The sequence below is a fragment of the Pundamilia nyererei genome, unplaced genomic scaffold, assembly GCF_000239375.1.
Source record: "Pundamilia nyererei isolate P.nyererei 1_Seehausen unplaced genomic scaffold, PunNye1.0 scaffold00005, whole genome shotgun sequence".
In the NCBI taxonomy this organism is placed as follows: Eukaryota; Metazoa; Chordata; class Actinopteri; order Cichliformes; family Cichlidae; genus Pundamilia; species Pundamilia nyererei.
The window spans coordinates 2,913,419-2,941,033 of NW_005187406.1; the positions used below are offsets into that span (position 1 = coordinate 2,913,419).

At 40.9% G+C, this 27,615-nt stretch overlaps 2 protein-coding genes across 4 annotated transcripts in view; one reads left to right on the top strand and one right to left on the bottom strand.

Annotated features, from left to right (window-relative positions):
• The window catches only part of mapk8b (mitogen-activated protein kinase 8b), a 41,511-nt gene extending 33,837 nt beyond the window's left edge, over positions 1-7,674 (bottom strand). For all 3 annotated transcript variants that reach the window (XM_005721768.1, XM_005721769.1, XM_013913605.1), the window contains exon 1: positions 7,361-7,674. The gene's annotated coding sequence lies outside the window, so the exon portion shown is untranslated. The remainder of the gene's footprint in view (positions 1-7,360) is intronic.
• A 924-nt stretch (positions 7,675-8,598) lies between these two features.
• frmpd2 (FERM and PDZ domain containing 2) overlaps positions 8,599-27,615 on the top strand; it is a 24,492-nt gene continuing 5,475 nt past the window's right edge. Inside the window, exons 1-22 of the mRNA XM_013913002.1 lie at positions 8,599-8,715; positions 13,175-13,299; positions 13,914-14,077; positions 14,349-14,414; positions 14,513-14,692; positions 14,807-14,882; positions 17,060-17,147; positions 17,434-17,590; positions 18,789-18,860; positions 19,197-19,371; positions 19,460-19,595; positions 19,683-19,821; positions 20,091-20,243; positions 20,368-20,553; positions 21,045-21,204; positions 21,330-21,522; positions 22,290-22,378; positions 22,660-22,740; positions 22,935-23,042; positions 23,323-23,439; positions 26,487-26,695; positions 26,846-26,944. Of these exons, the coding sequence (XP_013768456.1) occupies positions 8,705-8,715; positions 13,175-13,299; positions 13,914-14,077; positions 14,349-14,414; positions 14,513-14,692; positions 14,807-14,882; positions 17,060-17,147; positions 17,434-17,590; positions 18,789-18,860; positions 19,197-19,371; positions 19,460-19,595; positions 19,683-19,821; positions 20,091-20,243; positions 20,368-20,553; positions 21,045-21,204; positions 21,330-21,522; positions 22,290-22,378; positions 22,660-22,740; positions 22,935-23,042; positions 23,323-23,439; positions 26,487-26,695; positions 26,846-26,944 (2,784 nt within the window). The 5' untranslated portion in view covers positions 8,599-8,704. The remainder of the gene's footprint in view (positions 8,716-13,174; positions 13,300-13,913; positions 14,078-14,348; positions 14,415-14,512; positions 14,693-14,806; positions 14,883-17,059; positions 17,148-17,433; positions 17,591-18,788; positions 18,861-19,196; positions 19,372-19,459; positions 19,596-19,682; positions 19,822-20,090; positions 20,244-20,367; positions 20,554-21,044; positions 21,205-21,329; positions 21,523-22,289; positions 22,379-22,659; positions 22,741-22,934; positions 23,043-23,322; positions 23,440-26,486; positions 26,696-26,845; positions 26,945-27,615) is intronic.

Genomic DNA, 27,615 nt, shown 5'->3' on the forward strand with positions numbered 1-27,615 from the left:
TTTTTTTAAGAGGACAAGAGCGGCGAGGTCTATCGCGATAGCTTAATTTCTCTATCGAGTAAAAGTTATATCGCGATACATATCGTTATCGTTCTATCGCCCAGCTCTAATTAAACCTGCAGCCATCCTTCCCTTAAACTCCAACCAGCTCTTCTACGATGCTTCAACCGACACTAGTCTGAGCCTTACAGCCCTTATGGTGCCTTTCCAATGTGCAAGCTGATTCCACAGGCGCTAATGCAGCCCATACCATCAGTGATGCAGGCGTTTGAACTGAGTGCAGATAAGAAGCCCAATGGTCCCTGTCTTTTTCAGTCCACAGACTAAACCAAATTAAACCAAACGCACCTTTTAACTCGTGTGTCTTTGAACCACACAGTCAGATTGTTTTGGTTATTCTTGTGTTTAGGATCTCTCTCTTTGCACTGGTCTCTTTGGCTCAACTACATGCTGGATTGGGTTCATAACCCTCTTTGGCTCTCGGAAGAGGTGGACACATCTTTCTCCCTCTCCCTCCCTTATCTTCCCTGCTGCTGCTTCTATGTGTTTGTCTAGTCTCGTCTAACTCTAACCCTCAAAGAGTTTCCCAGTCTTGTTCTCTAAAACCTAAAGAATTATGGATTTGTTCAACTGCTCCTGTAATGGAATTGACACCCTGCTAGGCTTGGGAGAGCCCGATTGTCCTGCGGAGACATTTGCTGCCGGATACTCGATGGTCGGTTGCGTCGTGTGTCTGGCGACACTCTCGATGGAGGACAATGAACGACATCTACCAATTTGGAACCACGATAACAGAGTTCGGGCTGATTGGAGCTGGCTTATCGAAGAACAAGAAGCGGCTACAGCTGTTCAAAATCCTATGAGGCTGGCAGACATGATAGACGATAGCAGGGCTTTGAGTACTCAGACTGTGTTTTGAACGCAATATGGATAAGATCTTGGAGAAGAACAACGGGAATTGAGATAATTGGTGACCAGTGATGGACATTAGACCAACTGTAAAAATTGGATGCAGTTGTTCGCACTAAACCCAAACATTCACCATCTTCACTTCAGCTGGCCCCCTGGCGCCAGCTGAAGGCCTGTCAAGGTTGAAGCCGACTGGAACAACAAATTCTTCCCATCATAACAGGATTGTTGTCAGAACTCTTTGTCCCTCCTTCAAGGCCACCTGGGTCCACTGGAGACTGTTGACCTTCGCTTAAACGGGCGTGGTGACACTTTCTCTCAGCTGAACACGGGATACACACATGCACACGCACGAAACATGTACACTGATACTGATACGCCCTCACTATCACCCTCCCTCCCCCGAATCCAACGCCTCCTCCCTACCTCCCATCCAATGTGGACAACGGATCAGCTGGAGGCGCAATCGAAGATTGCAGCGGTCCCAGATCAGCTGTACACACTGGAATACTCTCCCATGTTGCTTGTCTGTGTTTTATTGTGTTATGGTGTGTTGATTAGAGGTGGGTATCGAAACCTGGTTCTTGTTGAGAACCGGTTCCCACTGTTTCAATTCCTTGGAATTGTTTGCCAGTTTTGCAAACAATTCCCTTATCAGTTCCAGTCGCCCTGAATGACGTCACCACGTTGCGGAGCGTCATTTACCTGGCAGGAAACACGGCGCCTATGCGGCTCAAACGCTCAAAAGTTTGATTACACTTTATGAGAACGGATGACAACAGGGCAACTTGCAATACTTGCAAAGTAGATATTTCATTTAAGGGAGGAAACACTACGAATATGCAAAAGCATTTGCTCACAAAACACGTGATGACCTTAAATAATCGTGTTTTTAATTCCGCTCCGGACTCGTGAATCTCAACCCAGCAGCAGCGGTAACGTTTGCACGTCCTCTCCCGTTAATGCGGCGGATAAATAATCAACTAACAGTGCATATTATGTTAGCGCGATCTGTCTTATTACAAAACCTGCCATTGCTGTGCATTTAGGTGACCGTGATGAGAGAGACAGACAGAGTCTGGCTCAGATGCTGGCAGTTCTCGCTGCAGTTTACCGTTAGCGTCTCCTTTCAGGCCAGGATAGACGAATGTCACCGAGCAGTGACTAAGTTTGTGGTAAAAGGCTTGAACCCATTTGCCACAACAGATGCCCCCGATTTTCGGTAAGTGAATGTGTTTAATTGTAGGCAGGGACATTACTGGATATTCTTGTGTAATTGCTACAGAAGAATATTAATTTTTTTATTTTACATTTACAATTTTTTTTCCTGGGTACCCCGTGACACCCCATTGAAGAGCCGTAGGCTGTGGATCTCTTAAGATGTCACTGTTGAAACCCAACAGGCCATGTTACTCCTAAATATCTATCTTGTTCAAAGAGAAGATATAAAACAAAAGTTCTAAGCTAATCAACCTTAGTGTTCTCCTTTTTTTTTAAAAAAAAGAATCGATAAGAGAATCGTTAAAGAATCGAATCGTTAAACAGAATCAAAAATGGAATCGGAATCATGAAATTCTTATCAATACCCATCCCTAGTGTTGATATCTGTGCATTCCTGTATTATCCTTTTGTGTAACACATTTCGATGTTTTTTCCCCCCCTTGCTACCTGGCCTGACCTGTCTCCCCAATGTGATGTTTGTGTATTGTATGTACGGTTGGCAAGGTCTGTCATCTCGGTTGTGAGCAACTGCAACTGACAAATAAAGGCTACCTCATCATCATCATCATCATCATCATCATCATCATCATCATCATAATGCTCAGGTCAGGTCTCACTGTGTAAAGCCCCACTAGTTTGTTTTAATAATTTAAATTATCCAGTTCAGCTAGATGGACCTATGAAGATATTTAATTTTTCTCACTTTGCATGCTGCCGACTACCAAGGCGACAGTAAAACTGCCAGCTGACCAGCTTTTGTTGAATCAAAGGAAAAGAAATTGTCATCAGTATGTTTCTTCAAAACAGCTCTTAAATGAAGTTAAGTATGAAACAGCAATGGTTTTAAGGATTCAGTTTTCAATCATTTAATTAGACTACTATAGCAACTATGCAAGAATTTACTAGAACAATTATGTCTAGCGTAACTTTGACAGCGAATACTCTGAGGCCTCCACGTCGCTTTCATATTCAGTTCCCCGTTCAATCCAAATGAGCTCAGCTTCTTTCATGTACAACATTTAGCCGCATCCACCACAAAGCAAAAATGTCAGCTTTATTTGCCAGAGGTATCCTTCTGCGCACAGACCAGAAATACCATGCAAAACACTCCTGGACACGCTTTTCAGAAAAAGTCATTTAGCATATCAAATATAGGCCACACAGGAGGGAGAGGGCGTATTCAAGCTCTGTTTTACTTAGTATGTGTAGCTCTATCCCAGCGCTGCAAAGAGTATGTCTAAACAAATGGTACATGATCATTTCTCCTATGTGAAGGAAGAGCAGTGCAAAGGTTTTCAGGATCCCTGTGAGACAGGTAAATCCCCAGCTTCCTTTTAAGATGGAACTCAGCAATCTGATGGAGTGTATCAAGCTATCAGCCCCATCAACCTCAGTTGTTAGAAAGCAGCAAATCGAGCATGTGTGGAAGCCTGCATGAAAATAAAATAATCTATGTAAAGGAATTGTGGAGCTGCAAATCAAGTCAACCTACACAGGTAGATTTGAACCACTTGAATAAGAAATTATAATCACAACAGCACAAACCTAGACGACCACAAAGGTAAGACGGGCCAAGATCTACATATAACTGAATGGGAAAAAAAGAAGCAATCATTTCTGTCTCAACATGAATCAGGAAATACTTAACTGTGCAAGAAGCTGTTAAACTAGCTTATTAATTATTTAGTCTGCACAGGTAAGATTCTGCAGTTTTCCAGATGAAAACCAAGCAGGACTCCGAGTGTAAGCTGCTCTCACCACAGCCAGGCTGGCTTTTGAACGCTCTGCCAGGCCCAAGCATCAGGGATGTTTTCTTAAGACACCAGCTCCAACCATTTAATTAGCTAATGTATGTTATTATCCTGCTCTTAATGATAAATGTTTTTACACATGTGAAAACACACTGAAGCAGCTCAGTAGAACTAAGGTTTAAGACATTTCTTAAAGAAAAATTGCCATAGCAGTGGCGCAGGTTTTTTGACAGCTGGCTCAGTTATCAATTAGGATTCGTTTGTACATGCTAATCTGAAAATAAATGACTATACTACAGCACTACAGTATTTTTAAACCCATCAACCTGCTTTTATAAACACATGTGGCACATGAAAGTTGCAGCTGTATCAGAATTCAAATTAAGCACATGTGGCACAGCTACTGCCATCCACTGACACACTGGTGGTGGGCAAATAAGGTCTCTGACAGCCAGACAGAACTAAACAGATAACTGTGTCAAAAAGTAGCAGATATGGCTTCTGAACTGCCGCTCCTGTCCAGATATTCTCCCACACAGCTGTCCATCACGCTGTCACTGCTGGGAGCTGATCCTTCTTTTCCCATCTTGTCTACCTTTGTTCCGTTTCACCCAGAAAAGAAAAACCATAAACGTGAAATTCTTGCAAATATCAAACAGTTCCAAGTTATCTGGGTGACCACAGTCGATTCCACCAGCAGTATCGCTTTTTATCTTCAAAGCACTCGCACTCAGCCAAAGTAGCTGCTGCTGATAAGAGCTCACAAGGCCTTATTCAGTGCCAAATTCTGGTACCAATGAAGGCCCTGAATGACACTTCTCTCATGGCCATCTGCAGACACAAACCACGGGGGGTTTATTGTTAAACTTCCTGTAATCTTGGCCTAGATTTCAAGCTGTCTGACAAACTGCTGATCAAGTAATTGACAATACTCTGAATAAGAAAAACCTAAATTTTAAAAAAGAAAAACAACAACAACAACAACAACAACAAAAAACAGGCACTTAATTTGTGTGAGTATCACATGCCTCATGGTAGCAGACAGGAAACACACCACAAGAAAAGCTTAACCTATCTATAAAGCAGAGGGGCACATGCTATAATACCAGTAAATAGACCCATCCCCTAGGCTCCAGACTGGGGATCTGCTCATTCAGCTTTTTCCAGTCCTGATAGGATACCAATACCTTGGCTTTAGGTATCTGCCAGTATCAAATAGTAATCTGATACCAGAGTTAATAAGCTGTAATCTTCACTCTGAGGATGACACTGGGAATTATTCTTTTAATGTGTGAGACAACATAAGGCTCGACTTTAAAATTAATTAATTAATTTAAAAAAACTGGGTTAGAACAACAAAGGGACCCAAAGCATCCGATGCCACCTCTGCGACATGTAGAAGAACAACATGCGCCAAAAAGGAGGCAGTGGAAAGCAGAAAGCAGTCTCAGGTGTGATTCCATTTTCAAAATAGTGCTTTCTGCATTATTTGTAGCTCAAAATTCAATACAAGGCAATACATCTAATCTGAGGAAACGCCTGGTCAAACACAAAATATTCCTACAAACTGAAGAGTGCACTGTTTGACAGCCTGAAAGCCTATTTCAATTAGGACCTGCAGGTAGCGTCATCATAGTTGTCGCCAACATATAAGAAGTTCAGCTCATGGATGATGAGGAAAATTTTAGAATGGTGACAATCTACAGGTACCGAACCAGGCAGCTGGATAAGCTGCTGACAGACTGGATTTTCCCCCCACCCTGTCGGCTAGTTTAGCATTTTTAAACTGGCTCCGCTTAAGTGTCTTATCAGCATGCTGTTTACAGTAAATAAATGCATTATATGAGACTACACGCCAACAACCCAAGTATGTAAACATAACTGATAACAGTCTAACATTACTATTTAATACTGTAGTAGCAAACACTGTGACAGCGATGTCAAATCACAGACGACGTCTGAAAACAACAAAGACGACCGGAGCAGTGTGTAAAATGTTGCAGATAACGAAGAGGATGTGTCACAATTCATAATATACAAAAAAATGATTGTTTCCGTTTCCTGCTCAGAAATTCTGGGCCCTTCTTTTAAGAAGCTTAATTTATTTAGGTTAATGTATATGATATTAGGGCCTCTGTAGGCAAAAACAAAGCAATATGGACCAACCTTTTGTGTCCATAATCTAAAAGTGCAGAGAGGCACAACCGTCTCTGCTCTCAGCTGTGACTGTTTGAACTGTGACGTGCTGGGTTAATTGTTGTATTTGTGTTAGGGCTGGTCCCAGCAGAAGAATTAAAGCAGGACGAGCACTGCATCGCTACCGTGACGACTGGTTTTATGTCAAACAATGACTCCACTCTCCAAAAAAAATGATGCTACACACTTGTGTCTACTAATAAAATGGCCTGCTGATGGGTGTCTAGATACAAACAGTTGTCACAAAAAGACAACACAAATCAGCTGAAACCATGGTAAAATTCACAAGTTAAGAGGCTTATAATCCCTCGGACATTTCAGTATCAAGATGTCAGAGTGGGCTCGATGTGGATTCATAATCCTGGCTCTGCAGGCTACCTTTTGCTTTTGGTGCAGGAATCAGATTTCTTGGATCTTTTGGCCTGACCATCCCTGTCCTCTTGGCAGGTTGTTCCCAAAAGCCCCGCTAGCAATGTGCAGTGCACTGTGAGAGCTGCATCGCCCAAATATGACGACAGAAGCACTTCAGTGTAACCAAGATGCACATAGTGAGTGCACAAGCTGCAACCTGGGGTGATTTCTGCCTAACCCAACTTTGGCCATATAATAAAATTCTTAATACAGCCAATAATCTCGTGTGTTAGATAAGAAACACACAATCCTCTGATCTCATCCCTGTTTATAATAAAGACAGGAGCTAAGAAATGCTCTCACACTGATGCAACTGGCAAAAAAAGGAGTACATTTGTCAATCTGCAGGTTAAATCCTCACATTAAAAACACACACAAGCACAAAGACTGCAGTCTGAGCCTGATACTTATATACCTCTGTGATGTTACAAGCTGTACAGCTATGCTGCCAAACACAAAACATAAGAAAAGCAGAAAACCGGTGCTGAATAAAAACAGGGTGTATTCAAAGGCGTTAATAAGTGATTTCTGTTTACACTGGGGATGTAGGTGAGCACAAGCTGGAGGTCATAGCGGTTTCCTTGAGGATTTCACGAGTGGCAAACACCACCCGGTTCACGCTTGGCGGTGTAAGCTGTGCTAATGACATGGATAGGTATACTTCCCAGTGTAGCCGCTCACTCTGGTTGCCTTGTACCATTTAGGCCAGACCTGTCCTGCCTGCTGTGGTGCTGGTCACCCTATACGTTATGGTGACACCTATTTAGAGTAACGTGTGTGACCCACATTTGTCCGTTCCCCTCCCAGCAGTTGACAATAACACGTCAAACATGTCTCAGTGGGAGAAAAAAAAATCCATATGTCGAGCTCACCCCTCTCTGGTTAATTCCAACAGTGTCGACCCCGCAGTCGCCACTCGCTGCCTGCTGCCGGAGACACAAGCTGGACGGTGTTTAGGAGGAAAACAGCGCTTTAATCCCTTTCTTCCCTCCGGTTACACTCCCGTTTCGTCACACTAGCAGGCTGGGAACACCGCAAGATACATGTGTAGCTTCTACGCAACCTAGTCTCAGTGCTTCCGCGACCCAGGCAGTTTCTGCCATTTCATACCAACGTCGTCGAAACCTTCCGATGTTTCCTCGGCTGCACAATGAGAACCAGGGGGCGTTCAAAACCGCCTGCGCGTTCCCGGCGGCAACGTCTGCAAAGCGGAAGCGACGGTTTTGCAACGTTTTGGAATGATGTCGCGTTCAATGGGAATGGGTGGATGTTAACTACTTGCTAAAGGGTTATTTAAAAACCTGAAAGGTACAACTACTCATCTTCTACTGAAAACGTTATACAAAAGTGACGAGTAACATTTAAAATAGCGCTAACAAAGTATTATCAGTTTTATAGCTGTTTTCTACACCTAGCTATCAAGCAAATGTAAGACAGGTTCACATAAAAAATAACTATTCCAGTTAAACTTATACATGTTAAAGCGGCAAATGAAAATAATTTTGTCCTGAATGACAATTTAAAGGTATTTATAGACTACTTTTATGAGGTGTAGCCTTTGCTTTACTTTTCTAGATAAAAACCTTTCATTACAAGTACAAAAGTTGGTCCATAGCATCATACTTTGTAACATTTTGACTTATCAAGGCCTCAAAATCAACATATATCCCATACATATAATTAAATTATGTATAAGTAAAATACATACGACATTTTATTCAGCACCCTACACAGATTTGGTGTTGGAGAGGCAGTCTCCCATTGAGTAAGCTCACTACTAATGATGTAGATTGTCAGCATACTTTAAACAAAAGAACCTGGGCCCAATGAAACATAATGCTTGCCTGTCCACAGATGCATAAATCCAAGTTTCAGAAAATCACTTTTAGAGAAGTCACATGAAGCTGTCAGTAGCTGCATGAAGACACTGTGGTTATTCCTGCTTTAACCTAATGTGTCACTAGTAGTTGAAGCATCAGATTAACACAGTGCTGCCTACAATGGATTGGTGCTTTGCTGCCCCATCTGTTGTTAGCTTGCCCTGCAAATCCAATTATGTTCTTAGTTTCCCCGGTCTAAAAATAGTAGAAAATAAGGGAAAACGCAGAGGGCCACGTCATTAGATGCGAGCACAGGGGAAATTTGTGCTATGGGTTCTTTTTCTTGTGATGAGGAGATGACTGGGGTGTCACGAGCTGCCAGACGGGAGCGCCGGGATGAGGGAGAGGTGGGTGGAACGGCAGCAAGGGATGAATAAGAGGAGGAAGGATTAGGTTCAGAGAAAGGAACTTAAGAAGAATCTCTCCAGATACTGGATGAAATAAGGTAGGCTCCATAATGCGTGGAATGCAGATTTTATCGTTTATAGCCTGAGCAGCGCTCATCCGACAAAGTGTAAAAGTGTGTGTTTGCGTACAGTCACACAGTTTGTCACCAAAAGTCAGCATGTTTTGTACTTTATCCTTCGTGTCAGCTGCTATAGCTACTCACTTTTTATTCTAGAACAGTGCTGGTAAGTTTGCAGAACAGGGAGCGGTTGAGGAAGGCAGAAAACACCCATTTCAATCCCACACACAGTGAGTGAGGTACAGCTTATTAATAAGAAAAACAGGAGTATTTTACTGAGCCGCCTTCATTTTTATCTGTTTGTGTGTAAGTGACACAGAGCAACTGAAGTCATTCATCATGTGCTCTGTGTGAAGAGAAAGACTGTGACTTTTGTCATTTATGTCAGCAATGCAGTGACTTACTTTCTCTGCAGGAGTTTTTATTTGGAGCTGTGATTTTTAAATCAACTGATGTACTTTGCCTTATTTGTGTCAACGAATGTGTCTGCATGCCAATAAAACATCTTTAAAAAAGAGGGCTTTTCATTGAAGGCATTTTCAGTGTTGGGTAAAACTACTTTGAAAGTATAGGTTTGCAAACATGTTGGAAGAAGCTGAATAACAGAAGTGCTACATAATGGTAAAGTCTTATAAAGCGCTTTTCTACAATACTCTTCCGGAGCACTCAGAGCACTAACATCTAACATTCATACTCTGATTGATGCATCTGAAAGCAACTTGAGGTTAGTATCTTGCCCGAGAATATTTGGCATGCAAACCCACAACCCTCTGATTAGTGCTCTACCTCCTCAGCTACAGCCACCCCAATGGAGTAAGCTAGTTTGGTTAAGTAAATCTTTGAAGAAATAAACAGAAAAACCGACATTATAGAAATAAACACGTTAGTTCTACATAAATCTGAAAAAGTGCACCATTCACTGTAGAAAGCAAGAATTTCAGTTATGTCATGTATACACTTGAGGACCGACAGCTTGATCCCCAATCACGCCTATACATGATCACTAAGCAACACCCACCCTTGACTTCCAAAAGGTCAAGTGTGAGGCAGTGGCTGCCTGACAAATACTTTACCTGGGCATGGCTTCGCAGTGGTCAGCAGGGAGAGAACAGCATGCTAAAAAAAAAGTGCTTAATTTGCAGTAAAGAAGCAATGTACAATAAAAGTCCTGCATCATTTATTTCCTTTTACAGCCCAAACTTATTGGAATCGTGTCTGCAAAGGGCCTTAAGAGCTGCCCAGATGATCGTTTGAAACTCAGCATTGCCTTATCTCGAGAATAGGGATGGAAAATGACAGTGGCGATGAACAATAAGCCGTGTTCAGCTCTGAATTTTTTTGACATGACTTGCAGGAAAAATGAAAGGCATTTTCGTTGCATTCCATTAAGCTTCTTCAGTTCTCCAGTTGTTACTGGTATTGTGCACGGTGGATGACTGGGATACCGCCCTGGCTTTAATAGACATGTTGTAAGAAAGGGCCACACTAATTGTTTCCACACAGACGCTTGACCCTAGGTCATCTTGAATTAAATCAAAGCACACGTAACCTGATTAACAGAGCTTGGGTTACTTGGCAATCGATCATGTTGCCAGGCTCGGCACAGTAAGCTTGTCTGCTTTCTGTCACTGTTTTAATGCTGTTCGTGTGTCAGGAAGGTCATGGAATAAACTGTATGCCAAACTTTAGTTCTGTCCAGCCAAAGAACCTGCCACCAGCACAACCTAAAAATAAACTGAATGAATAAATATAGTAAATTAAAGACACCAGCGTGAAAACAATATATAAAGCCTCGACAACTTTCCATGCCTCCGCTTTTATTCCTTTATTATACTGCAGTGGCAACAAAGCAGGAAACCTTATAAGTTATTAATGTTGTGTAAATGTCTTAGGTTGTTAATCTGGTTACATTACAGCTTGTTATATTCCCTGTACTATAATGAAATAGTAACTTAGTTTTCTCCTTCGTCTTGTTATTTGCTACAAAGTTTGTTGACAGGTTTGTTGTTGCTGATGATGATAAGTTTTTTGTAAAAAAAAAAAAATTGTGTATAATCAGTTTTGTGCTTTCCCTTAAATTCTGTCATATACATATGGCGTACTGTTACAATAGCCAAAGTTTCAAATAATGACGTTACAGAATGTACAAGTAATCCCTGTAAGCCATAAACTCAGGCTTCAGACAGCACTAAAGGTTCAAGTTCAGACAGTTTTTTTCTGCTCTGGAGTCTGTGTGATGTCAGTGAGAGTAGGGCTGGGCGATATGACCCAAAATTCATATCCCGATATTTTTTAGCTGGATGGCGATATAAGATATATATCTCGATATATTTTTTTAAAGCCATAAAGTAAGAACAAAAAGAGAGTTCTTAGTCAAAGCTGTGTCCCAGATCTCACACTGGCACTTTTATTAACATAGAGCAGATGTACATAAAATTTACTCAAAAATAAATTATGAGCATTTATTAAATAATCATGCTCCATAAATAAAAGAAAACAATGTTGTTTTTGTGCATAACAAAAAGCTCACAATTGTGCAGTCAAAATGTAAACCAAAAGACGCTGAGCACAATAACAAAGACAGATTTCACAGCTGCTCTGTTCCCAACTTGTACTGCGTGACTGACAGCATTGAGTTTGTAATCCGCTTCGCAACCACGTCTCTTAACAGGTGCCATTTATGGTCCTTATACACAGTAGGGTAATACTACGTTGAAGCACAGTACGTATCACTCTGCGAGGCTCAGCCGTAATGCTCCGACAATCCATCAAGCGGTGCAGCTCCGTAGCTTACCAAAGTCGTACTAAAACATTTTTGACAGATTGCTGAGCGCCGTGTTCCACATAAAATCGGTTCGCGGCCATCAAGCACAACCAGAATTCATACATAAGGCGCGCTGTCAACTTTTGAGAAAATGAAAGGATTTTAGGCCGTGCAGCACCTCTGGGCTGCATGGCGTTAGCGTGGTTAGCTCGTTAGCGTGGTTAGCTAGCTAACACATTGACACCGTCCAGCCCCACGCACGGGGCGATGCGCAGTAACTCGTTAACGGAGATTTGCCGTGTCCATCTTGTCGCTTCCTGCAGGTGAAGCAATGGGGGAGGAGGGGGAGTTGTGTTCAGTGAAGGAGAGGCGAGGCCGAGTAACGTTGCGTAAAGACGAAAGTGGACGAAAGAGAGGCAAATTTGCGGCTCCACAAGTATAATTATAACGTAACTTATACTATATCGATATAAAGGATATTGTCACATCTTATATCTCGTATAAAAATATATCGATATTTTTTAAAAACTCGATATATCGCCCAGCTCTAAGTGAGAGATGCTGAGAGCCCCACCCTCCTGACAGGCAGCCAATCAGAAGAAGATGGCCTTTTAGGATGGGCGGTCTTAAAGTGAGAGGAGATAAAAAGACTGAGGGGCTAAAGTAATACCCAGCATAAGATGCCTTTTTTTTCAACAGTGAGTCATGCAGGGCTGTTCTGATCGAGTCCAAGAACAAAAGCTTTGCCTTTTTTCTGGCTGTTAACGGAGAGAAAGCCTTTCTAGCACTTCTTCTAGTAATGCCAATTTTTTCCTTTAAGAAATCCCACTTTCTCAAAATGTATTTTATATGATTTTCTAACATTTAGGAACTTTAAAGCCAATGTTAAAGTAAATATAAGCAGGTAAAAATCAAGGATTATTGCATTTTAATGTGTTCAGTTGTGACCCATCCTGCATATCTTCCTGAACTGTATTAAGTATGTATTGTTTAAAATACATATATTAAATTTATAGGATTGGAAATTGATAATAGTGATGAGCAATAAGCCGTGTTTCATGTTCCTGCTCAGTACACCGGATGTTTTCACTTACTGGAAGCTTCTCAAGGTAATTTAGCACTTCAGAAATCCTTTAACCTACGCACATAAGTGCTTTAAATGTGCTGATCACCACGCTTAGCTCAGCAAGCTCTTAGTTAGCACTGATAAAGAAACTGATTCAAAAATACACTTACAAGATCTAACGTTTTCTGTTTCCTTATCTTTCATTTAATCTTCAGACGTGCATATCAGTATGATTTGTTAAGAAAATACGCTAAGCGCTTGTCACAAGAGCTTTCATTTAAATATAATTCTAATGACACAAAAAAGGAAAAATCAACTTTCAGAAAGCTTCTATGGCATTTGATTGAGTATTTCATCTAAAATGAGTCTATTTCACAAAATGTAGTGTAGATGAACATCTGAACTTTTACGTTGTAACATAAGGAAACAAAGAGCCTTATTCTCTTGCAATAAAATAAAAATTTGGTAATGGGGTGCTTTGGGTTTGTCTCTTTTGCTTGTGTATCCCAGAAGTATGGGTACGTTTGTAACCCTGGCAGAGGTTTTGGAGGCCCGGGGCTCACCGCTGGATGAGGATGAGGTCTGGTGTCTGCTTCTTGCCACCACTGATGCCTTACTCGAAATCTCCAAAAAAGGTAACCTTCCTTCATCACCTTCCCAAATTCACAACTGTTTAAGGACAGGGCTTGATTTAAAACATAGACTGTACAATAAAGATGGATATAGCCACTGTACTCATTAGTGTATGAGGTCCCATTTTGAAACCTTTCACGTTTGCCATGGTGTTTTCGATGTGAAACGGTCGATGTAGATGATTACAAAGTAACCAGGGGACAACTCATAGTCATAGACTAACTATTTGTCAGTTAGGAGGTAAGGCAGCTGTATGCATCCTACTTTTTCTTTCTTTTGATGCTAAGGGAGCTCATAATGTACAAAATGAAAATCATGTTGTAATTATTAGGACCTGAAACTAGCAACCAAGACTGTAAATGCTTCCATATATGAAAGTTTATTGATGTTTTAAACTGAGGACCCTTTCCCCATGAACCCAAAGAAGTCACCTTCTCATTGACCCCCTTTTCAGATCTGAAAGTTACATTTAGTATCTCTGATATTCTTTCTCTAGTCCAAAAGTAATGTTCAATAACAAACACACTGTGGCTGAAAGCATGCTCTTATTCAAAGAAATCTCTTTTTATCAAATCTCTCGAGCTGGTGACAAGCTTGTGGTGTGCTCTCCGTTTAGGTTCAGGCAACATGTGCAGCGTGCTGAGCCCAGGCTCAGTGCTGCTCTCAGCCAACGGGAGTCTGGCCTTCAAAAGCTGTGCTCGAAATGAAGACGTGGCCTCCTTCACAGCCCCTGAAGTCCAGCAGGGTCACACCGCCTCCTCGAGGACTGCAGTCGAAAAGGTGTGTTGTTGTTGCTTTGAGGTCTTTTATATTGCAGTGCGTGCTTGGTCCGAAAAACAGATGTTCCACAAGCACAGCTGTGGCCAATTTGCTAAATATGCAGCTGACTAAATTTGGAAAATCTTGCACTGACCAAAAGAAAAACCATAATTGGAAATCATGGATGATACCTCAGAGGATTAAAAAAAATAATCTCTAAATTGTAGATAACAATGAAATCTCACGTTAACTTATTTAGTAGTCATGTATTTGGTGTGTATCTACTCTTCAGATGGTTGTATACTCACTGGGGATGACTCTTTATTGGTGTGTTGACTATCACCTACCTCACAACCAGGTACTCCTCCTCTTATATCTTCCCGTAATCTCATTCTTCTTTATTCTTAGCACTTGCGTGCCATTCATTTAGCTTTTCTTCTGTATTTTTCTCCACAGCCAGTCCAAATAAGTGCTGAGCTGGAAGGTTTGCTACTGAGCATGTGCGAGGACATGATGTTGAGAAGGACGGACCTGCTAACGGTGCTGGAAACCTGTGAGCTACACCACAAGGCTTCAATGCTTCCTCCTGCAGAGCGTCTCATTAGGCAGCTGGTGGAGGATGTTTACAGAAACTCGGTGAGTAGTGGTTAAGTGGTTAGGTTGAAGCTCCGCCGGTTAGCTGAGATCATGTCTGGTTTTGATTTTTGTGATAACTCTGTTTCCTTGAGTTTGACAATGATTTCTTTACAGGCTGATCACGTCTCTATGGCTGATAATGGATCCCAGCTAACAGACCGCAGTCAAGTGGTCCGGGACAGATTACACAGTAAGAAAGTGCTTCTAATTGTCAAATGTAATGTTTCTGAAAAGTCTTATTAGCTTAAAGCATTAGAAAAACAATAGCACTTGTCTGTATATTAAATGTAAAGCTGCTGCAATCAGCAGGTATAGTTCATTAGTGCTCATTAGTGAAAGTGTAGATCTAGTTGAGGTCCACCTAATAGGGGGAAAGCAGGTCTTTCATCAGTTATCACTTTGTCTGAAGAGGAAAAAAAGAGTTTAATGTTGATTGTCAAAGGTCTGGTCAAAGTACACTACCTAACAATGCTTTACAATAGCATGAGATTGATGTCAGTCCTAACTATAGTGCTGATTGGTGCTGAACCAATACTCCTCTAGTGGCACTGATAGGACAGGTACTCTTCAGATGAGTCATGTTTTATGGTCTGTCCCACTTTTCTCTAACATTTTCCGTGGTACACGAAGGCTGTGTCCCAATTCAGAGTCTGCACGCTTGAAGTACGCATTTTAAGTGCGATTACGTCACCGCCACGCGACAACGGCTGTCCCAATTCGAAGTGTACTTCAAATGCATACTCCAAATATTTCCCCAAATATCAAGCATGGTCCGGTTCACGCTTCGTGGTCCCATATATCCCACAATTCATAGCGTGGCGTTGGGTGTGGATAATTTTGCCGCAAAATACGGCAGGAGGGAGCGGGCAAAGAGTGAACTGTTAAAAGTAAGTACTGAATAGGATGCTACTTATTTATGTGCAAATGTTTAATAACGAAGAACATTAAAACATTGCTGTTGGCCACATGTCGGCAAAGTTATGTTACATTACTGATGTTTGTACTTTCAGTGTTAACTTGGTTTTAAAGCCTCTACAAATATATATATCATAATAATCGGACAATACATATAATATTGTCCATATTATATTTATGTTACCACAGTGAGATGATTTTAGTCTCATGAACAACATTAACTAATTGTTATTTACTAACTAATCTTGAAATGACTGTTCAGTACAGGAATGAAGCCCAACAATCATGTTTTACAGTCCCGTGGTCTCAGCCTCAGATACTCAACTAATCAAAGTGATGTCATGACAAAAATGAATGACCAACAAAACATTTTTCTCCTTCATTTCTGTCACACAAAGCTGTATGAAACATTTCTTGCGGTTAGTATCATGGTTGCTAGGCAACCTGAACAGCGCGGGTAGACCGTCCCATTTCACAAGCCTCTCACTTCCGCACTTCTTGTACTTATAGTACGCGTGCAGACCCTGAATTGGGACACAGCCTAAGAGTTTTGTCATTTCTCACTGATTTGTGTCATTCTACGTTCTTTCAGCTTGCTAGCTGTCAAGTGCCAGCGTCCCAATTTTGACTCCTGACTGTGTGCACTGCTCTGCTTGCTGAGTTAACTTATGCTAAATATTAAATTAAACAAAAGAGAGAAAGTTATGTTGTTCCTTCGGGGCCCCCTGAAGGAAATCCCCTTTCCTACTGTCCTAGAGACACATAACTGTGTTAAGTAACTCCCAAGCAACAGTATAAATTTACTTGAGTCATTTGTGTTATTTCAGCAGAATACTGTGGCTGGTTAACTCAATGGCTTTTCAGTAAATCAGTTTAGCATTTTAGAGTAAGTAAGGTTTATTTATATAGTGCTTTTTAAGAGCAGAATTCACAAAGTGCTTTACAGTACAGAAGTAAGTATACACCAAATTAAAATAGTATAAAGAGATAAAAATAAATAAGAGCAAGCCTGCACAGGTGGGTCACAAGTTTCTTGAGTATAACACAGTCTAACCTTTACATAACCTCCATCCATGCATCCATTCTCTTCTGCTGGTCCTTGTGAGGATTGCGGGTGCAGTTTTTCACTGAAACAACACAAAGGACTCAACTGAAGAAAACCTAATTTGTTCAGTAAATCTAACTACATTATTCTTTAAAACCCACAAAAGTTGATATTTTTTTAAAGTATAGATAAAGTATAGATTTTGATATAAAATGTGTTCATTAATGAGCCACAGAAGTCTCATCATCCGTGGACAGAGCTTGTCCCTGCTTCCAGGCTAAGCTAATATGCTAAGCTAACTACATGTTAGACATGAGTGGTATCAGTCTTTACCCTGCAAGAAAGCTAAGAAGCATATTTTAAAAATAATATTCAGCTTTTATGTGACATACATGTTTATTTTTCAGGGAGCTCTTTTAGTAACTCGACATGGTCGCTGAAGAAGAAGATGTCCGGAACATTCTCGGGGGTATCTTATTCAGCTAATGCCACAGGGTATGAAATGTGTTTTACACATCTTATAACAGCTTTCTGCCACATTTTAAATCCTATTTTGTTTGCGTCACGGGTGGGCATGTTCAGTTAAATGTATTTGCTTAAATAAGGTGTGGTAAAATAACTAAAAAAGACATAGAAACCATACAGAGTTGTCAAATCCCAAAGGAGTGTTTAACAAAGCTAGTTCCATCAAAATGTTACTCCTGTGTGCACAAGCTATCATCTCATGAGTGACGGATCTCACCTGCCATCAGACTGAGAATGGAAATCTAATTTTCCCCAGGATTCCCTTGGGAGGCCGGCAAATAGAGAGGTACGGCAGCTGGCAGCAGCTGAACCGCAGCCCCGGTAGTCCTTATATGGATGGTAATCGAAATGCCAACTCAAGATCCCTCACACAGTTTGACTCCTCAATGAGTCTGAATGATAAGAAAGTAAAGGTGAGTGCATTTGTGACATTATATTATAGTATAGTATAATGTTTCCCAAAATCATTGTGATAATGTATGTAATTTGTGAATCATCTATATATTTAGTTATTACTACAACACATTGAGAAATATGGTCTTTTTAAATGGATTTCAGACTTAAACAGGTTTTGACTGTTAGATTGATCAGAATCAGAAACATAACTGACCTTAAAGAAGCACCCAAGATAAACAAGGTCCTTTCGAAGCTGACAGTGAAGGGTTCACCAGTCTGTGAAAGACAAAGTAGGCAAAATTCTCAACAATGAGAACATTTTTCAGTTTTAGCTATAATGTTTGTTTCTTTTGTTCACTGATTGAAGACTCAAGAAAACAGTCTTCAAAAGTAAAAAATTTAAAATAATATGGGATATTCTGTTAGCATAGGTTAGAGAAGGAACAAGGGTTACAGGGATAAGGATTTGGAGCAACATATGCCGCCATCCAGACTTTTTTCCCTTAACGAATTGAGTAGGACACCACTTCCTGTGTGTACCACAATCACACAGTAAAATTGTCAGTTTCACAACCCTCCAGTGGCATATCTACAAGGTACCATAGTTCCCCCATGTCCCAGCTACTTTAATAAAGTTTAAATTTAATACATTTGTATTTATACTTGTATTTTGTATTTGTTGTGCCAATTTCTGCTTTTACGTTTTCATTACAAATGTCATGCTTTGTACCCTTTACCTTAAAGTGTACTTATTATTTTACAGCTGAATTACATTATTATAGATAAACCACAAAACCAAATACAAATAATAAGAATGATGAACACGTAGAACATTAAAGAGATATACAAGCAACAATGGATTAATACTTATGATCCAGTAATATGTATATGTTTCTGAAAAGTGCCATTCTATGTAATGAGTATTCTTACTTAAGGTGCTTTAAATATATCTTGATTATGCAGCTTGTGCACTATTGAGCTACTTAATGATTATAACTTTTAGTTAAATAAAAGGTTTAAATACTTCTAAACACACTTTGTAAACCAAAGATCCAACACAAAATTATGTATGAAGGCTTCTGAAGTGTCACTTTTCACATCAGAAATCTGTAAAGTGGCAGAGATGTGAAATATTGGATTTAAATTGTTTTGAAATCACTAGACCAACAAATTTGGCGGACACTATATTTTCCTCTCCATTTTCCTGTGTTGCAGGACATGGGTCCTGAGTTTATTAGAGTGCTGGATGAGCCACTGGTTGTCTTGGAACTTCCTGGATCCATTGTGGTGAGTACAGTCCTGATATTTTAGGAGATTTTCTTTCAAGGACACACAATACTAGAATACTGCTAAATGTGTTTACTCAAGCACAGTTTTGATGTGCTTTCCTCAGTTGCATTGGTCTCTGGTTGAATGGAATATTAATCAGTTTAGTTTCAAAATATCCATTATAGAATTCTGAAGAGTAATATTTTGCAGAGTGAATATTTTAAATATTATAATTTAAAAAATTATATCTTTCATAATCTATTTTGTTCATCTACAACCAAAATTGACCCGTCAGTCCTCTTAGATTAATTAGACAGATAAAAATCTGATATTCTCAAACTTCTATTTTTGCAGTCAAAGAAAGGGAAATCTCCTACCACTCAAAGAGAGCTGAGTGTTGTAATGCCGAATGGCCAGAGCATCCTTGTCAGGTGCGAGGTGAAATCCAGAGGAGGAGACGTCTTTGACATGATTGTGGCTCACTTCAACCTTGTGGAGCATTTCTACTTCGGCCTTGCTTACATTGATGGTAAACGTTTTTGTGTGGTGCGGGTATGCTGTAACTGATACGTTATCAAGTCACTAAAGTTACTTTCTTTTCTCTCTTCTCTGGTCAGATAATGAGTTTTTCTTTGTGGACAACGACACCAAGATTTCTAAAGTTGCTCCAGATAGCTGGAAAAAAGTGCCTACTGCCACCTTTGTCCTTTTCTTCAGGGTCAAATTCTTCATCAACGACATTTCTCTTCTTTTGTATGTTGCTTTTCCCCCTGTTCGATTATTGCCAAAAGCCCTAGTTTGAGGGAGAAACTTTTGAGTGTGTGTGATCTTCTCCATCAGGCACAAACAGACCCGACACCAGTATTACCTCCAGCTTAGGAGAGATCTTTTGGAGGACAGGCTGTCCTGTCATGAGGAGACTGCTCTGTACCTAGGAGGTCTGGCCCTGCAGACGGAGTATGGAGACTCCATGCCTGAGGTTCTGTACCTGAAGCTAACCTATAGTTAGAATATAGTTATATGCCATCACTATAGTTAGTTAGTAACTCATATATAGATTGGATCAAGCTGGAATCCAGGTAAAGTGCTTCTATAGATCCTGCTTATCCATCATACGCTTAGTTTGGGGTGAATATTTTGATTATTATTGTTTAGATTTTGATCCTGATGATGTCATTATCCTTTAATTCTGTTCAGAAATTATTTGAATAGCATTAACATAAGTCCGTTATCTGGTGTTGTTTGCAGGTATATGGTAGGGGCTACTACCGCCCTGATCAGTATGTCTCCAAGAGCGTGTTGGAGAAATGTGCCTTGCCTTACATTCAGGGGGAGCTGTTGCGACTTCACACCAACAATACTCAAATGCTCACCGACGAATCAGAACTTGAATTTCTCAAGGTATCAAACCTGTCTTTATTGTGACAATATTTAAATAATGATCCAGTGTGTTTTACTATATCTTCATAGCTGTGACCACTGTTAGTCTCACAGAAATGGTGGTTACCGCTTTGTGTTTTCTTAGGTGTGTCAACAATTGCCTGAGTATGGCGTTTCGTTCCACCGTGTGACACGAGAGAAAAAGCCTTCAGACGGAGAGATTATTCTTGGGGTTTGTGCCAAAGGTGTTATTGTCTATGAGGTGAAAGATGGCAGCAGATCCACTGCTCAGACTTTCTACTGGAGGGACACAGCAACCATCTCGTCTTATGTGAGTGAAGTAATGGTTTCGCCATTGGTTGGTAGTGACCATAAACTCTGTGTAAAGGATGGAGCTGTTGTTTGCTAAGCTATTCTTAAGTCTCAATAAGTTCTGGCTATCACCGTATTAGGTCTTTGAAACCATACTCTTTCATGGTAGCTGCTTGTCCATCACAAAGTTGGCCGGACCTTAAGCTCAACCTGTTGAGTTATCCTTCTGGATAGTAATGGAATTCAAAAAGTACTTTCATAATACTTCAAACTAGTTATTAAGACCGTAAACCTAGCGGGAAAATATTTACTGAGAGCATGAATCAAAGGAGCTTAGGGCCATTTGCCCATAGACTTCCACACAACCAGACATCTCTTTGCAGCCAGAGTAGTTGCCTTCTGCTGGTTAGGAATGAGACTTGGAAGCTTCCTCCATGTTTTATACAGTCTATGGGAGTGACACACGGTTTCCTTTCATGGTCTAGAAAATTTTCCTTCATTTTTCCGCAGAAGCATAAATTTGTAGTAGAGTGCCGGGGCAGCAAGAAGAAGCACACGTTCATCACGGAGAGGTCGAAGATAGCCAAATACCTTTGTAACCTTTGTTCAGCACAGCACAAGTTTAACAATGAGATGAACTCCCGTCAGCTAAGCCACAGCCTGGTGTCAGGTTAGTTATTTCAGTGATACTCTGTCTCAGTGAAGAAATACACCAAGAAACTAACAAAAACACAACCATAAAGTCTACTCTGCTGTCCAAATACTAAAGATGACTTCTGCCTCTTTGTTCTCCAGAGGACAACATTGTGCAGTACGCAGCAGTGTGCCGTGCTCAGAGCAGCCAGCTTAAGTCTTTCTCATGTTCTGAGACCCCTCAGGATGAAAGCGGTCTGACCACGCCTCAGAATGAGTCCATGACCAAGCTGTATGATGATGTCACAGCCAAGATCGAGGCCCGCATAAAACAGCAGCGCCTCAACGAGCAAAGGTACTTTGTTTTCCAGCGGTTTTTACAAGCATAACGCTGTTTCCCGCACTGAACATTCAATTTACAGATGAACCAAATCATTATGACCACTTAACGAACACTGATCATGTTGCAGCATCTAATATATACAGCTATATTAGATGATAAGTGAACAGTTGGTTCTTGTAGGAAATGTGTTGGATGCAGCAGAAATGGGCAGGTGTTAAGAGCTGAGTAACTTTGACAAGAACCAACTGGTTGCTGCCAGCCACCTGGGTTGGATCATCTCTGAAACAGCAAGGCTTGTGGTGAGTACTTACAGGCAGCGATACCTAAGGCAGGGACAAACCTCCAACTGGAGAGAGCATGCTGGGGGATGTGCTGGAAGAATGCTGATCCAAGTCACGCCTTACAGGACTTAAAGGATCTGCTGCTGTCGTGTTGATGCCTAATGCTACAGAACTGCTTCAGAAACCCATGCTTTGGTTTGTGAGAGCTGTGCTGGTAGTGCAATGTGACTACCAACTAGTGGTGGTCGTAATGTTTTGGGTCATCAGCTTTTTATCTCATAACTGTAGCAACGACAGAGGAGCAATTGGCTTTTATGGCCCATACTTTCGTGAGAATGTCAGTGATTCTCCTGCAATTATGTCATCCTTATCTAGATTATTATTTTTATAAAAGTGTACTAGACAGGTGAATAGAAGAGGAAAGATATTAAAGCTTTCATGAAGTTACCACGGGTAATTTCTTTGTGCTTTGTGTTTCTTATTTAATGCTTGCTCTAGCAGTCAGCGCAGCAGCAGTGCTATGCTCTCACCATCGTGCTCTCAGAGGAGTGGATCTGAAGCCCCTTGTGGTTCGCCAGCAGCCCAAGGTACACTATATAACCAAACACACTTTCAGCGCCTTTAACCTGCCTTGAGGTGACTTATGTTGTGATTTGGCGCTATATAAATAAAATTGAATTGAATTGAATTGAATTGAACCGACACATGACAGGTGGTTTACACCAAGTACTCTTATGATAGAGCAGCATCTTAAAAATGTTTAATTCTGGTTGGTTGCCTTGTGATTCAATGCTCCATCATCAAGTCATTGAAACACAGCTGCATTTCCCACACGTTAACTCCACTGTTAAACTACATTTTTTTGTAGAAACTCCAACTAAACTGGGGACACCATCTGAGAGAGAAGTTATATGTGTTTCCTTAAAGAAAGACCCAAAGCTTGGCCTAGGTAAGCTAAACTCACTTTGTATATATAAAATGCTGTTTTCAGAACCAGCTGGACATAACTAATACATGTTCGATACAATCACTGTGCCATTTCTGCTGCATATTAGTACTATTCTGTATAAATATGTGTGATGGTTCCTCTGGAATATGTTCAACCCAACAAACTCTCTGTTCATCTGGTTTATGTTTTTACAGGTATAGTAATAGTTGGCGAGGACACAGTAGGGCGTTATGATTTGGGCATCTTTGTAGCCTCTATTGTGCCTGGTGGACCTGCTGATAAAGATGGACGCATCAGAGCTGGTATGGACTCATGTGGATATTTTACTTAAAGTTAAGTAACACCACATAAAACACTTAGAAAGAAGAAAAACGGATTCCAATATATTATGCTGACTGTTTCATCCAGCATCGTCTTTTATTCTAAGAAAAATGATGCAGAGAATATGTAGCATGTAAGAAGAAAGGAGGACAAAGATGGCACTTGAGGTGTCTATGGGGTGTTTGAGGTCACATGTAGTCTGTACATGTACTGTCACTGGACACTAGCACCATTTAATTTCACCATGACCTTTGCCTACAGGTGGCCGTCTGATCTCTCTGAACCACATCAGCCTGGAAGGTGTTACCTTCAGCGAGGCAGCAGAGGTCATGCAAAACAGCCCAGAGGAGGTGCAGCTTATTATCTCACAGCCGAAAGGTGCTTTGTGTGCATGTGTGTATGTGTGTGTGTGGTTACTGTATGTGTGTAATAATACTTGAGTACTTGTGACCTTTGACCACTTTTATGTGTAATATTGAGGATTCAGCTGCTTTTTATATTTTTTCTACCTTTTAGCCTGCTAGCAACATTTCAGTTTTTTGTTGATTCCACCTTCCAGCCTCCATTGTCACTATAAAAAGCTTAAAACCGCAGTCTCCATTTTGACTTAAGGCTGAGAGTGTTAATATGTGTTAGCATTTCATTCTTTCTGCTTTGCCTTACATTTAAAGTCCTAAAAAAAGAAACATAAAACAGGATTACGTAAATGGCTTGTATACTTTAAGATTTTAAGACTCAGATCAATGTAAATGAATAATTTTATTACATGTTCTTATTTAAAACCAGTAATATTTTTTCAAGCAGATTCTGTTTAACTTTGTTTAAAAAATAAGTATTTATAATGGGAAACTGCCCACTCTTCCTCTGTCCAAGAGTTTCAAGCAGATTTGATGACAGATTGCAAGACTAGCAAGTACCCAACAGACTTCTTTTGTTACTAGTCAGGTTTCAGTTCATGTGCTAGCTTGTATAGACCTAGCTATCAAAAAGAGACTACAGAAGCAGTTAATACAGGGGGCTCCTAATACCATTGGAACCACTGTTGCCTTCACTCCCGACTTCTTCTCGAGCTCTTCTCTCAGCCTTGGTATTTCTCCAGCTTCTCGTGTTCCTTCTTCCTGATTTTGCTATCGCTCAGTATAGCTACATTTACCACTACAGCCATCTTCCTCTGCTTGACCACCACTAGCATGGCCGGTTCGTTAGCCATCACCAGTTTGTCTGTTTGTACCTGGAAGTCTCACAGGAGCTTGGCTCGGTCATTCTTGACTACCCATTTTGACCCCGGGACTTCCAGGTCACACATGGCACACATGTTATGTGTACTATGCCAGTCACTTGGTATGGCGCTCCATGTATGCCCTGCCTGCTAGCATCTTGCACCCTGCTGATATGTGCTGGATTGTCTTTGGGGCATGTGGGGCATTACACAGCCCACACCTGGGGTTTTGCCTAGTCTGGTAGATCCCAGCCTCTATGGATCTTGTGCTGAGATTTTGTTCCTGTGCTGTAGGGCTGTGCGATATGACCAAAATCTCATATCCCGATATAAGACATCTATCGTCCCAATAACGATATAAATCACAAAAATGTAACATTTTCTGTAAATTCTGTGAATCTCGGGCAGCTCGACTTGCGTGAAGCGTTTCCAGCTGGGCGTCGTGTACCTAGAGTCGAGTGTTTTGACCGATGCATGAAACTATACATTTTTAGACATAAGGTGTAACGGCCGCCGTTTTCTTTGTGAGTATTTATTACACAGCGTGCTGCAGGGAAAAGCCTGTTCTAACGTTTGAGTCTAAGGTTTATTTTTTAGCACCTGGCGGCTCTTTTTGGCTTCTCATCCGTAAACACTCTGCATACTCTTTCATGTGATTCAGTTTATTTTGAAAAGTCTCAACAGGATCTTAAGCTTTATTGTGAAAGTTTTATGTGGAAACTAAACCAGCGGACACGCGATGGTTTTACCGTCGTTGTTGCTAACGACAATGCGTAAAAACAGGCGCTTGTCCGTCCGTAGTGTGGTTATATTAAATATAAGAGAAAGAAAGAACTTAAGAAATTAATATAGCCACTACAGTGACCATCAAAACCATGAAAAAATATTGCCGTAAACAGTTTATTTTGCGACACCACGAAACAAACGATAGCGTAAAATGAAATGATAGACGTTTTTATATCGTCATCCGATATATATCGTTATATCGACCAACCCTACTGTGCTGCCATTATTAGTGCTGCCATTTACTGTAGTTCCTGATGAAGGCTCTCATGGTCCTGTTGATCTTGTATAGTTAGGCATTCCAGCATCCATGTGTGGGGTATTGACTCATAGGCTTTCTTGTAGTCAATCCAGGCGGTGGTCTTACAGTCTTGAGCGACTGCTCGGTCTACCAGTAGCTGATGTTTTGCCCCTCTGGTATTCCTGCCAATTCCTTTCTGTGTCCCGCTCCTTTACTGAACCATGTGCCTGTTCATCGTAGCTGCTAAGATGCCTGACAGGAGCTTCTATGTGGTAATGAGGCCGGTTATTGGCTGCTAGTTGGATGGGTCCGTTGTCTTCTGGAGGTCCTTGGAGATCAGGACTGTCCGGCCTCAAGTTAGCCATTCTGGGTGTCTCTCATCTACAAGCAGCTGGTTCATTTGTGCTGCCAGATACTCACAGAGTACAGTCAGCCTTTTTCAGCCAGTAGGCGTGAATTATATCAGGGCCTAGTGCTGTAATTCTTCACACTGGGACCCTTTCTTGGATATATGCCACTGTGATGGTCACTGGACCCTGTTCAGGAAGGTTGACATGGTCTGCTCTTTGGTCCAATAGCCACTGAGCATTGTTGTTATGGGTTGCGTCCTTCTCCCATATGCTCTTCCAGTATTACTCCATCTCCAGTCTTGGTGGGGCTGTTTTCACATTGTTCTCCTGTCACTGAGAGTATACCTTGGATGGTATGGTGGATTACAGCTGGTTTATTCTCCTGTCTTCCATCTCCCTGGTATATCTCGTCAGCAGTTGGCCAAGGCTGTGAGTCTTTGCTTGGTAGTTTCCAAGGCCTCAGCTATGGGAAGCTTGCTGTACTTCTTAGGCACCCCTTTTTTCTTCTTTGCACCTTTCTGCAAGTCCAATAGTTGGCTAACTTCCCTCCATGCTACCTTGTGATTGTGGCCTCTAGTCTGTTTCTCCATGGAGGGTACTGCTCCTTGTGGCTGTTCATCTTGTAGCAAAGCATCTCTGTGATCACTGCTATCAGCGGATTAGTCTCGGTGATGATTACAGTAGGGATCTTGGTAATTGTCTACAGAACCCTACTTTTTTCACTTAAAGTAGGGTTTAAAATGTTTTTGCACTACCACCATCTTTGCTGTTGCAAAATTATCCTGTACATTTTCATTTACGATTCTTTGAATACTGTTTCTCTTTCTTACAGTGTCTCTGCCATTATCCACAGTTCCCATCAGTCCCAGCAGTAATAATTGTCCTTCTCCTGGGTTGAGAAAATATATATCCCAGACAACACTAATGACAGATGGACGATCGAGAGATGATAGCCTCGATGAGATTGTGTCAGTCATGATGACGCCAAAGACCAGCAAGAAACTACACTTCCCCCCTGAAGTTCGAGTTCTCAGTACACAGGTAACATCCAAGCAGTTTAGGGATTTAAACTGTGATAATTCTGCACAGTTAATTGCTAAATATCTGTTTAACAACCTTCTTTAAGCATACTTCAGGTGAGGTAAGGATGAAGCTTGAACTTTGTGTTGTTAATGTCTGTGTTATGTTCAGGATAGCTGTTCTCTGTCATCATCTATGAACTGCGTGAAGCCGGAAGAGATCAGCATGGAGCTCAGGAAGATATCAGGAAATCTGGGCATTAGCATATCTGTAAGTTTGTGACATGAATGAATATAGAATGAACAGACTGGGCAGGGTATTGCCCATTTTTAAGATGTGGACTACAAACTGAGATTTTGAAAATAGCTTTTTTGGTATTAGCGTTCAATAGCCTGTACGCATCTAACTAATGTGTTAAGAAGAATAATTCGATTAAAAACATTAGGCTTAACAGTCATGGAGGACTATTAGTACAGCAGCTCATCTCCAGCAGTAGACTGCAGCCAATCTTATTAACATCTATGGTCTGACAGGATTAGAGAGAGTTACCTTTCTTGACCTGATCTGCACTGGAAAAGTAAGCAATACGACACTGTAAAGTACTTTGTAGTTAAAGCTCCTTTAATAAATGTTCTTCAATAAAAACATGCAGAATGGACGATTTAGGAAAATAACTAGGATACAACCAGTTGACAGTCAGCTGAGTTGAGTTCTCCATTGCAAAGAGACTGACCCAGATTGACTGGAATATGCTGAGAATCTATCACAGAGGTTGCTCTCCTATTTTATCCAAAATAAACTTTTTAAGCAACTTTATTATCAGTATATCACAGTATAATTATCAATATACAGTGGGGCAAAAAAGTATTTAGTCAGCCACCGATTGTGCAAGTTCCCCCACTTAAAATGATGACAGAGGTCAGTAATTTGCACCAGAGGTA